General features: G+C 48.2%; 1 protein-coding gene and 1 non-coding gene across 3 annotated transcripts in view; one reads left to right on the top strand and one right to left on the bottom strand.

Annotated features, from left to right (window-relative positions):
* Positions 1-565: 565 nt before the first annotated feature.
* The window catches only part of LOC110590014 (adipocyte plasma membrane associated protein), a 34821-nt gene continuing 22419 nt past the window's right edge, over positions 566-12967 (bottom strand). For both annotated transcript variants that reach the window (XM_021700704.1, XM_021700705.2), the window contains exons 4-9: positions 12218-12310; positions 10600-10716; positions 9333-9507; positions 8593-8727; positions 7952-8144; positions 566-2487 (exon numbers count right to left, since the gene is read on the bottom strand). In XM_021700704.1, the coding sequence (XP_021556379.1) occupies positions 2269-2487; positions 7952-8144; positions 8593-8727; positions 9333-9507; positions 10600-10716; positions 12218-12310 (932 nt within the window). In that variant the 3' untranslated portion in view covers positions 566-2268. The remainder of the gene's footprint in view (positions 2488-7951; positions 8145-8592; positions 8728-9332; positions 9508-10599; positions 10717-12217; positions 12311-12967) is intronic.
* On the top strand, positions 12755-12858 carry LOC123326073. Its single transcript, XR_006540863.1, has one exon. It is a non-coding gene; the product is annotated as a U6 spliceosomal RNA (small nuclear RNA).

Below are 12967 nucleotides of genomic sequence, written 5' to 3'. Positions count from 1 at the left end.
TTTTGTAATCGATAATAAGGAAGCACACAATGAATGAATCGCTTGATTTAATTTTAAGAGCATGTTAGTAATTCACATTAGAGTAAATCTGCTTTATGTTTACCACAAAAGCATACCACATATTTAAACCTAATAAGGCTATATTTTGCACCTCACCATGGCAAATTACCAGATAAAACACAGGAAGTGACATGTTGAGACAGAAAATCAACATCTAAGTCAAAATCAAGACTCCTTTGCTGAAAACTGTGAAAAGCAATTTACCGGCTTCTTTGCATTGGTAAAAAGCAAGCACTAAAAAGTAAAGCCCTCTGTTCTCAATCAAGAAGTCAACTTCTATGCGCTCCACACATTTAAATTGTTTTTTATGGCAGAATGTACTCCCGTACAGCTGATATATGGGGTGCACCACCAGCTATTAAAAAGTATTTAATAGGGGCGCCTGGGTGGCTCAGTCGTTAAGCGTCTGCCTTCGGCTGGGGTCATGATCCCAGGGTCCTGGGATCGAGCCCCGCATCGGGCTCCCTGCTCGGCGGGAGGCCTGCTTCTCCCTCTCCCACTCCCCCTGCTTGTGTTCCCCTCTCTCACTGTGTCTCTGTCAAATAAATAAAATCTTTAAAAAAAAAAAAGTATTTAATAATCTATACTCAACTTTCTTTCCCTAAAGTAACATAAGTAACATTGAGTCATTCACCTAATACATTCTGGGTCACACCAACTGGACTGAAGCCAGTCTCTGACTCTGTCCTACTGCTGCACATGAAGGCATCCCTGAGCACGCAACACAACAGATGAGCCAACCTCCAGATCCTGACTCTTTCCCCTAAAACGAGGCCAGGCCAGCGCAGGGGAGGGGGCCACAGTTGGGAAAGGGAGCAAAGGGCTTGTCGCCAACCAGTGCGACACAACACAAACAGCTCATGTTTTACCACAGCTGTCGTTGCCTATTTAAAATATTTCTTTGTCAAGTTACTGAAAACGATTCCAGAGACGCAAGGTCTTCTGTACTCTCACAAACAGCCAGGACGGAGAGGAACAGGTATCAACCCCATTCTGCAGGCTGGGGACAGGAACACAGTGTAAGAGCGACTTGCCCAAGGATGAAGCACTGCCGGGAGGTGGTAGCCGGAGGCGGCCGCCCTGGGAGGGGTGCGGAGCGAGCGAGATGGACTGCCGGTCCCTAAACAAGGTCCTGGCCAAAAGGATCCTCCTCTCAACCCGCGATGGAATCAAACTCCAGTCACCGTTAACCTAATTCTATCAGAGAAGAAATCCCAGGCAACACCATCAGAAAAGGTTAATGAGCAGAAAGTCAATTTAATTATCATTACTACATGGGTCCCCCTGACAAAATTAGGACCAGTGTGTACACACTTGTCGGGATATACAGCAATTTCGGGCTTGTGACACCCTAGCAGATGATATTAACATGTGCACTATTCATCTGCTGGTCTAGAGGTTAAGGAACAAAGGGGTGTCAACAGGACTCCCCTAGATTCTGCCCTGTAGTACCCAGCTGCTGGATCATTCCATCAATGCGGTCTGTTCACAGAGAGAAGCCCCGCAGGTCCTCTCTGAGCTGCTGGGATCAACATGCTTCTGTGCACTTTCTCAGGTCCTTGCCTTTAAATGGTTGATGAGGACTCAGGAGTCTTGAAAACCCTCTGGTTCAGAGTGGGGCTGAACTGGCGTAGGCTGGGGGGTGTGAGCTATGGAAGGGACCACACAGGATCCAGGGCCCACGGCCCACACAGCTCTGGAGAATACAGCTCTACCATTTACACAGCTCCACTCACTGGCCTCAACATACTTTTGCACTGAGCTCCCCTTGCCCTTCCTGTGCCCCACCCCCAGAGACCGGTATTACCACATTTTATAGTAAAGATACTGAGGCTGGCAGGACAGCCAGTAGCAAAAACAAGATCCCTGGACATCTCATCTACTGCTCTATCCACCAAACCCTGAGGCCTACTATAAGTGTATGAAGACTCCTAAGTCCTAGAGAATAGAATCACTGTACTTAGAAAGGTTTTTTAAGAGGAAATGGTATAACATGGACTTATCTTCCCTGTGGCATGTTATGCTTCCCTCTAGATGTCAAACCCAGGTGAGGGGTATCCCACAGGGCCCCAGACATCCAAGGGTCTCACTGTCCACTTCCAATGTCCATGTCCAAGGACCGGCAGGTGCAGGTGAAAAGGGCTGTGTGCACGGAATCTCCTGGACCAGCGGTGGTGCCCAGTGTGAGGACTCCTGGCACAGCCACGGTCAAGGCTGCTGAACAGACTGGAGGCTGAGTCTGCAGAGGAAGGGGGCCCTGAAGGAGCCCAGGTACAGGTGCCCGTCGTGCTCATGCACTTCGCTGATGTAGGAGGCCACCTGCCCATCAGGATCGTGCAAGCTTCTCCGGAAGGCTCCGCTGTCGCTGAGTTCTAGAACGAGGCTGTACCGTGGTACAAACTTCATCACAGTCTCCTGACTAAACAGCTGGGAGGGAAGCACAGTGTGAGCAGAGGTTAGCTTCTGACCAAGAGAGTGGTGTGAGCAGATCCAGCCTGCTAAAAACGAGACCACGGGCCCAAAATGGGAGTCAATTATGCTCAGCTCCAAGTCACCAAACTGAGACCTTACAATTTGGGTTCTCCCAGAAATGGAATCTTAAGCCAGTCGATCAGGAATCACCTGATCAGCACTAATGAGGTAATTTGCCTGCCATCCCCTAAAGGAAAGTAGCCTGGTGATAACCAACCCGGTTTTTTGTCCAGTGTAACCACCTTGTTCCCGCTCCCTCCTGCCTATAAAAATTTTTCATTTTGTACTGCTCCTCCAAGCTCATTTGTATCTGCTGGATTGGATGGTGTCTGACTCATGAGTCACTGAACGAAGCCAATAAGCTCTTTGACATTTACTCAGATGAATGTTGTTTTTCACAGATGCCATATCCCCTCCCCATCTTGTAAGGGCCCAGCTCTTCCAATGACAGGGAAGCTGCATAGAGCAGAGGCAGATTAAACCAGCTCCCTGCCCCTGGCACAGCCCTGCCACCTCGCAGGCCTCCCCCACTTCTGCCCCTGGGCAGAGCAGGCCAAGGAGCCTCCTGTCACCTGCATCCAGGCAAGGCCAGCCTGGCACAAGGATGGCAGCCTTCCAACAGTCCTCGCCACAGTACCCACCAGACCCAATGCAGGCGCCACTCTGAATGAGCTAGCTGAACCAAGAGAAGGGTTCATGGCTCCTCACACCTGAGGAGGACAAGATACTGAAGCCAAGCCCACACTGACATGGACCCCAGGACACCGGGTTAAAACCAGCACAGCCTAACCAGAATAAACGCCAAGCCCTCAGACTAGGTTTAAAATATTTCAGATGCGCAAGGTGCAAATGATGGAGATTTGAGAGCAGTTCATGTTAGAGGAAAGACCTGGACTGGTTAAATGAACGTGTCCCTGCCCCCTCGGGCCCTGGCAGCTCTGCTTGAGGCCAGTGTAGAGATAACCTCCATGCTGAGCAAGGCACCCTTTAGGAGCCCCGTGGCTCAACCAGGTCAGGGGCCACACAGGGCAACTGAAGGGTTTTAAGCAGAGAAACCAGAGGGTGAGATATGCAATTTCTGGCAGAGCAGGACACCAGGGAGGAAATGATGACAGTATGCTGCTGCATAAAACCAATGAGTGAAAATAGGCAGATGTCTACCTTTTCACGTAAGGGGAAACAGCCAAACAACTGTAAATGTCCAATGAATAATGTCTCCTAGTCACTGGAAGGGTCCAAGCAGCCATACAAGTTGACTGTGTTCTAGAAAGTTGTATGGCAAAGTTGATTAAAACTTAAAATACTTCATAAGGCTTCCCACGGCCTATGAAATGCCACCTCGCCTCAGTGCCAGGTCCCCCCTTCTCTGCTCTCTCCGTCTTATCCCTAAGGCCTCTCACCCCCTCTGCTGGGTTTAAGTTGCTTTCCCAGAAAGCTCTCAAATCTCCCCCCCAATTTCCAACCCCCAGGGCTGACCCTTCTCCACCCAGACTTTCTAACAGTTCTTCAAACTTGACAGACACCCTGGCTAAGGAGACAGGGCCATGGACACCAGCTGCTGATCCTGAGACCCCTGCCCTCACGCCTAATCCCTTCTCTCCAGACCCTGCAAGCCCAGCACCACAGGGTCTTATCACGTGCTACAGACGTACCACCCCCACCCCAGGCTCTGCCCCACCACCTTTCCTGGCTGCTGCAGCCTCCTCCATGCCAGGCTCTTCACAGCCCGTGGAGCCAAGCTACAGGCTGCCCCCCACACAGCAGCTACGCTTGTCTCTTTAAAACTTTCTTTGTACTACATCACGCCCCTCCTGAACAATTTGTCAGGAAGTGGCTTGTAAGGCCCAGCAAGGTAGGTGTGTGCAGAGGCTGGAGCCACAGTGGCCCAGACCACGAGTCAGTCCAAGCAGGGTGAGGCAGAGTCCACACTGGGGGGAGGGCAGGGGCACAGAATAGGGCATCGGAGCCCAAGCAGGGCCTGGCACAGGCTGGAAGAGCCCAGGCAGAGTGAGGACAGTGTTTACCTGGGGACAGCTTGGCACAGGCATCCGAGCCTTTGAGGGAAAAGGCAGGAGCCTCCCATGGTTGGGAGGAGGGAGAAGGCCCAGCGTGGGATGCCAGAACCCTAGCAGGGGCCGTGTGATGGGGGCATGGCCACATATTGGTGACATCCAGGGAATCTGATCAAACAGGTATGAAGGGTAATAGGATCCAGGTGTTTCACTATTAGAGAAGGGAAGTACTATTATGGAAGTGGAGAAAATTAGAATAAATCCTGTGGTATGGGACTGGAAGCCAAAATACCAGCATTACTTAGAGTTTTCAACTTAAATAAACAGATGATGAATAAATGAACATGTGTGTAAACACGTATACATACACCGCATATACATTTGACCTTGAACAACACCGGTCTGAACTGCAGCAGGTGTAGATTTTTTTTTTTATAAATACAGTGCTGTAAATGTATTTTCTCATTCTTGTAATTTTGTTAATATTCTCTAGCTTACTTTATTGTAAGAATATAGTATACAACACACATAACATACAAATTATGTGTTAATCAACTGTTTGTTACTGGTGAGGCTTCTGGTCAACAGTAGGCTGTTAGTAGTTAAATCTTTGGGGACTCAAAGGTTATATGCTGATTTTTTTTTTTTTAATGCAGATTTCTGACTGCACAGGGGCCAGTGCCCCTAACCCCCGCCTTGTTCAAGGGTCAAATGTGTTTATCTACGTATGAATACACATGCACATGTTCTCTGGCCTTGTCTGTTGAGGGGGACTAGGGCAGTCACCTGTCAAAAGCCATTAGCACATGTAGCAGCAGATCCCTTCTAGAAGGAACCCGGGCTCCTGGAGAAGTGGTCCATTACAGAGCTGGGGCATGATGAGCCTGAACAACGTGAGTTGCCAGAAAGCCAGGAACCACTCCAAAAGCGGTAGGGACATGGGCAAAGGTCAAGGAGCCACACTAAAGGGGCTCCCACTGGTCACAGTCAGACGATTTGAGCCTCAAAATAAATAATGGCAGTAAGAGACTATAAACCACTGAAAAAACTGGCAACCATGAGATCATACTGATGTTTACTTATTTAGAAAGTACCTCCCCACAAAATACTTGTTAATTACAAATGGAAAAAGAGTGACTTCACCATAGAGAAGCCCGGCATTCACCACTGAACCAGGTGGCCAGTGCTGCCACCACCCATATGGGACAAGCTGATATCACGTGCCTCCTGACAGGACACACTGAGAACACAACTTCCGTGGTCTTCCTGCCAGAGATGTATAACCTAAATCTAATCATGAGAAATGCTGGATGACCCACACAGAGGAACATTCTACAACATAACTGACCTGTAATTCTCAAAAAGATCAAGACTGAGGAGCTGTTCCAGACTGAAGGAGAATAAAGAGACATGACAGCTGAAGGCCACACCTCAGCCTGGGTCGAATCCACGAGGGCAATTGCCCAAACCCTGATGATGACAGGGCATCAGGTCAGCAATTTACTAGCAAATAGTTCAGGGAAAGGAATTCTTTGTTACCCTCTTGCTACTTTTCTAAGTCTGACACTGTCTCAAAACTAAAAACAAACAAAAATCCTCCACGACTTCAATTATAGTTAGAATAAGATCTAGGCTCTGTGGCGTCTGCAAGGCCTATGGTCCTCTCCCACTGCTCTCGATCTGCCTCAGGAAGGTGCGGAGCTCTCCTGTGCCAGGAACCATGTCACTGCTCCAGCCCCTGCTCACACTTGTGGCCTCAGCTCTCTGAGCACACATTGCTTCCACAGTAATTTCTGAGCACCCACCATGTGCCAGACGCTGTTCTAGGTGCTGGGAACACAGGAGCGAATGAAACAGAACACCTGCTCTGATGGAGCATGCGTTCTGTTGGGGGGGGGGGGGCGGGCGGCAGACACACCACTACCACCACCGCTTCACTGTGGGAAAACGGACATGTACAGAAAGAGAACACCTACTGAAGTCAGCTAAGGGCATTATACGCATATTGCTGTTACACTTTTTCAGTACCTAATGAAAACAGAACCATGCTGTTATTCTTCCCACTTGAAAGATGGAGGAATTGAGGCAGAGAGATCACATCATTTGCCCAGGGTCCCACAACTGGCCTAGCCTTCTTCAAAACCCCTGCACAAAACAAAAACAAAACCCTGTCCTTCCTCCCACCTCACCATTTTGCCTCCTCCTAGGTCACAGTGGGAACAAATGCTGGCTCTGGAGCCAATGAGGCAAAGAGGACGAATGTATTATTTTTGAACAGACCAGGATTTCCCACAGTGACCCACAGAACTTGCAACAAAACTGAAGGCCATGGGCCAGCCTGACAGAGCAGGTGCCTACAGCCCCTCAGCAAGGCCCAGACACAGGGCCCAGCACTGTACAGACTCAGTAATTGCTGCCTGGTGCCTTCCAGGGCCTTAAGCTACAATTATTTGAATATATCTATTCACTATTCAATATCCAATCTCAGTTTCCAACATCTCTTCAGCCTGTGAAATGAGGCTTGTTGGAAATGAAGATTTCTGCATGATGGAAGCACCCATATCAGCAGGTTCCTCATCCACAGTGCTAAACATGGGGAGCTACACTGAGGGCATTTCATGGAAGTCACTGGGGGAAAGGCTGTGTTAAGAGGTCTGTGGCTGGCCCTTGGTGAGGGTGGGTGATTTTTTTTGTAACGAAAGAGTTTGGTGTGCTAAGAGGTCAAAGGTCAAGATCCTATGGGGATGGATGAGTATGACACAAAGGTTTCAGAAGGCAGGAGGAGCCAGGGCGGGATGGGGTCCAGGGAAACTGCGTCTTGACGTGTGGCCGCAGGAAGGCATGCCTGATAACCATTTGAGGAGGAGCAGCACTGTGGTCTGCAGGGGCCCCACTTGAAGGCCAAGTTGTAGGGTCTGTGGAGAGGGGAGAAGGCCTGAAACAGCCATCACAAAGGGGCAGGTGTGACTGATAGGACATGATGGTGAGGGTGATGGTAAAAATACCCAGACACGGAAGCCAGAAGGGTAACATCAAAGGGTTCAAGTGTTTCAATCTACATTTCAGGCTGAGGCAGAAAACATGTATTAAAGAAGTCACTAAAAGTGGGGTGCCTGGGTGGCTCAGCCGGTTAAGTGTCCAACTCTTGACTCTCGATTTCAGGTCGGGTCATGATCTCAGGGTCATGAGATTGAGCCCTGCGTCAGGCTCCACGCTGAGTGTGGAGTCTGCTTAAGATTCTCTCTCCCTCTGCCCCTCCCCTCTGCTCACTCACACTTAAAAAAAAGTCACTAGAAGTAGTAAATATTATAAGCAGCACGAGAATTTTTAGAGCTCCAAAGGTCAAAAACGATCATAATTAGATGCATTTTCATTTTGTTTTTTGGAATTACAGTTTTCATAGTTACCTTAAAAATCATTCTTTTAATATAGGGTCTCTCAGATAAGAAATCCAACATAGAAAACCCAGGGTTGGAGCGAATGGTTGCCATGCCGACCCAGTACCCTCCAGAGCTGCTGGGTCGGATGTTGTCTGGAAATCCAGGCAGGTTCTCCACGAACAGATCAGCCCCTCCCTTCATCAGGCCCGACAGGTAGAATCTGAAAAATTCACCCAAGCAAGTGGTGAGCAGAGGTCCCCGAATGTAAGGAAAACTTTTAGCCAAGCACCAAAATGGTCCTAATCCCAAATGATTTACAACTGTAAACGCGCCCACCGCAAAGGAAGACACCAGATGGTGAAAGGGGCCCTCACCAGCCCGGGGCACAGCCAGGAGCAGTAGCAGGGAGCCCAGCACCCCCGGGAGGAAAAGGGTCCCAGGATGTGTGGTCAGCATTAAATCAAGACCCTCCCAGACTGCAACTTTCAGCAGGCTGAGATGGAGGAGAAAGAAAAGGCACCCCTGAATTTTACTGCTTCCACTATCACACAAAGGAGAAGGTGCCCTTCCCCATCTCCAATCATGTAGCTCGACATCTCCCAGCAAGCCGGGCTGGGCCACAGAGAGCTCTGGCACACCCCCAAAAGCTCGGCAGGGGCCGCACGCACCTTCTTATCCTCGCCATTGTTGTCTCGGCCACCAGGACAAAGTCCTCCGCGGGAGAAAGCTGCACTCCGTTAGGGAACCGCAACTGGTCCAGTAAAACCTTCACTTCCTTGGTCTCCGTGTCATACTCTAGTAGGCTGTGGGGCGCCAACAGCAAACGCTCACACGGGAGAGTCCGTGGCCCCTGCCACATTGGAGCCTCACTCCCTTCTGAGCCTCAGGCAAGGGGCCTGCAGAAGGGGATCCACCTCATGCTGCAGTGACAAGGCCCCTGGTGGTCCTCTGCCCAGACCTGACTCCAGGCTGGCCCCTGGGGGCCTTCCCATCCAGAGGAGACCCCAGGCATCCTCTTCCAGAGAACCCCTCACTCAGTTCTCTCACCAAGCCGGGAACTGGCTCAGCACCAGGGAGGGCCCCCATGGCTCCAGCCTCAAAGGAGTCCCCCTTGGGAGGGATGACCTGAAACGGAGGCCAGCCTGGGAGGTGTCCACCCAGAGTGCCTAGACCACATGCTCAGATAGACTGGCCTGTTTTAATTTCATTTTTTCAAAGAGAAAGTGAGAACATCTTGTTCTGTTGTGTTGCATCCATCACCCGTTTCCAGAAGTCATGAAAGTCCTATCTCAAAAGCTGCAATATTATGCTCAGAAACACTCCAATGACTCCCACAAATAAGCTCTGCCGAAGTCACCCTGCCTGACTGATGATCTCACCGAGCAGAAGATCTGAAATGAACACTCACCGCCCATCATCCGTTCCCTCCATAACCAGAAGCAGATAATCTCGTCTCTGCCATTTGCTGCTAGAATCCGTAAAATAAATCTTCCTCCCATCCTGAGTTATTGTAAGATCATTCACAAAGGACATTTTCCTCCCCTCAATGGGTGTCTCAGAGGAGATCAGCAGTTTCACTTCACCTGAGGTAGAAGAAAGAAAAGGAGAGAGGGAGGAAAGGAGGAAGGGGCAAAGAAGGAAAGAAAGAAGGAAATAATAATGGAAGAAAGAAGGAAAGGAGGGAGGAAGAGAAGACCTGTTTTCCTTCTAAGAACTTGTATGCCAATAATTTCAAAGTCTCCATCAGCCTACCTGATTTGAAAGGGAAAACTAAAATGAGCTTCCCCATGTCATACGCTAGTAGATTTATTCCCTCTTCCAGTAAAAAACAGTGTTTTCCTTTCTTTTAGCTGTTAGGTGATTAATGTTTTTACACTGACTTCATTAACGGCAAAATCCTTCCTCTAAGGATAAGGACCTCTTCCTTTCACCAAGACCAAATGACTTTTAAAAATCTATCAAGAATCTTAGTGAAAGGCAACTGTCTTTCGGGTTGCTTGAGAGAAATACAAAATGCCCCATTCATCCGGTGTTAAATATGGGAACAGTGACAGTGGTAAACTTTAAAAACAGGAGAATAACCATTTATGGAATACTAACCTGTCTCCATGTTCAATCTCATTTAAACCCTCCCACAATCCCACAAGGCAGGCACTACCATTAGCCCGGTTTCATGGGTGAGTAACCTGTGCACAGAGAGGCTAAGGCACCCGCACAGTCACACAGCCAGCTATCAGCAGAGGGGGCCACCCAGAGCCCCAGCCCCCTCCCCCATGATAACAGATTCCTGCATCGTACAAACTCCTCTGCTGAAGCACGTACTGGGAGAAAAACGCGGGAGGAAGCAGACAAAGAGCAAAGGGACAGACAGAGAACAAACAGGAAGATAAGACAGAGACACAGGAAAATAAACACAGAAAGAGGAGTTCTGACATTTTGAGGAGTAGACCCTGTGGCTAAAACACAAACAGGAAATTAGGGGATTGACCAAATGGGGTCATGAGTTACATGACAGCTGATATATGTAAGCAATACTTCCAGGACGATTCAATGAATAAGAAAATATTAGAGTCTCCAGTAGATTGTACTGAACAAATTCTATTAAATCCACTTATGCACATATTGTTTAAAACATCTGAAATCATCAGAGAAGGAAATAAGGCATTGTTACATACGTTTCCAGGGATTTACTTCAAATAGTCCCTTATACGCATCAGCCACAAAAAGGGTTCCATTGGGCCCCACCCGGATGCCCAGGGGCCTCCCACAAGCAGGCTCATCATCTCGAGTTTCTAGGGAAACAAACGGATAGGAAGCAGTGGCTGGTCCCAGATTCTATCTGTGCCTCCAAGTACCTCATCCATCCCTTCCTAAATATACATCATGCTGTTCAGAACAAAAAAGGATATGGCATTAGAAACAGACCCAACCCCTAGTATTCCAGCCCCCTCAGAACTTATGACAACTGTCTGGTGTATCCAGAGGGACCACCTGAGAATATGGATCTGAACATATGAATAGCAATTGGTATCCAAGAATTGTGTTCATATTAGCATCCTGAGACTTGAACAGTTAACTCAGGGACATCATCAGGACCCAGGCCCCAACTCTAGCATTCCCTCAGGACCTCAGTAATTGTGAGTTTAATCCCAGCTGCCTGACCTGAATACTCTGTGCATCTAGGGCCTTGGCAGTTTTCCCTCCATCTGGCTTAAAGGGAGAGCTATTATTTTATTCCTCAGATTAATACCTGTACCCTTTTTAAACCTATGGCAATGCATATTTATTGCAGGTGTGTTTAACTGCCGAGCTTTATATGCAGGGATGCTTCTGTAAGCTGCTAACTGCAGAGGTGTTTACAGCAGGGGTGCTTACTGCAGGGTGCTCAGTGCAGGGTGCTTTCTGCAAGGTGCTCAGTGTAGGGTGCTTTCTGCAAGGTGCTTAGTGCAGGGTGCTTTCTGCAAGGTGCTTAGTGCAGGGTGCTTTCTGTGGGGTGCTTACCGCAGGGTGCTTACTATAGGGCACTTACTATAGGGCTACTTACTGCCAAAATACAGTGGAAAAGGCAGGTTAAAAAAACGAATGTAGAGTATGATTCCATCACAAAACCAGAGTACCCATGAAAAGAAAGATCTGAAAATCTATGCCCTAAAATGTTAAGTTATATCTGTGAAGACTCTGAGGTGACTTTTACTTTCTCCTTTGTACCTTTGTACAATGAAAATGCATCATTCTTACAAAAGCATTCTAGCTATTAACAAACAATAACTACTAAGAAACCTGTGGGCTACCAGGTTTTAAACTGTGAGATTCTTCTACTCTAATTTCCCCAAACCTGAGTGACATAAGGATGTTTTCACTCTGAATGACGCTGCTGAAATGCCTGAGCAGGAATGATATTTCAGCGTGCAAGTAAACGAGAGCCAACTGCTCTTCCACAGCAGCACTGACAATGGCTATTAATCTTCTTCAAAGTGACCTCAAGAGTGAACACGGGCCCCTATGGAATGGCAGGGGTGCAAGGCCTGTAAGGTAACTGGCAGGTGCAGGGGCCACTGCCTAGTTGGCAAGCTACACCTGCACGGTGACAATCAGGTACCATGAGGTCCAGGGACCACATGGCAAATGAAGAGCTGGTGGCAGCACTCAGGTCAGGCTCTGTCTCCCAGGTGGTTGGGGCTCTTCTTCTGCAAGGATGAACCTGACTTCTAGGAAAATCAAGCTCCACACAGCCATTCAGCACCTTTCTCAATAACCACAGACATATATCAGGGGGTGCTGTCACTGACTTACTGCATGGGCCTGAACCAAACTGGGCGATGGTCTCTATTTCACCATTTTCAAGTTTTACGATCCGGCCATCTGCCGTACCAGTAAACATCACATCTGTTTAAAAAAATAAAAAGGAATAAGAGAGTTACTAGATTAGCCTAAGAACTGTGATCATGCTGCCTTCTACAACAGAGGTGGCTTGTTTGTATTTTTCATCTCTAGAAAGAAAATGACAGTTTTGAAGATGAAGGAGAAAGTGATGTCTGAGTCCTTAAAAAGTCCTTAAAGCATGCAGTCATAAAACCATGGGGGCCTGGGGCACTGGCACATGGGCTTGAACCTGACATTGGAGCAAGGGTACAGAAGACACCAGTTAGTGAAAAAACTGTGAGGATTTTCCACTCTCAAAAGAGCGCGGACTCTCGGGCTAACACTCAGCACTCAGGGACATGTGTTCATGTTTGCCTCAGGTCGATGTCTGCTGCTGACACTGATTATACCCAACTAAAGGGGAAGAATGGCTAAGAAGTCCCTTGGGATAAAACTAAAGCACATTAAGTGCTCAGTTCATCAGCACATGTACTACACTCAGAACAACACAGAGATTAGTATGGCCCCTGCACAAAGATGACATGCAAATTTGTGAAACATTCCACAGTTTTTGAACGTATATGGGCAAACTCTAGGGCAACCACTAAAACAACTTTTTTAGAAAAAGTATAATTGATATGCTAAGCAAGAAGACAAAATGGAATCATATAAAATGGTCAA

Source organism: Neomonachus schauinslandi, chromosome 10 (genome assembly GCF_002201575.2).
Source record: "Neomonachus schauinslandi chromosome 10, ASM220157v2, whole genome shotgun sequence".
NCBI lineage: Eukaryota > Metazoa > Chordata > Mammalia > Carnivora > Phocidae > Neomonachus > Neomonachus schauinslandi.
This window is presented reverse-complemented; position numbering and strand designations above follow the sequence as displayed.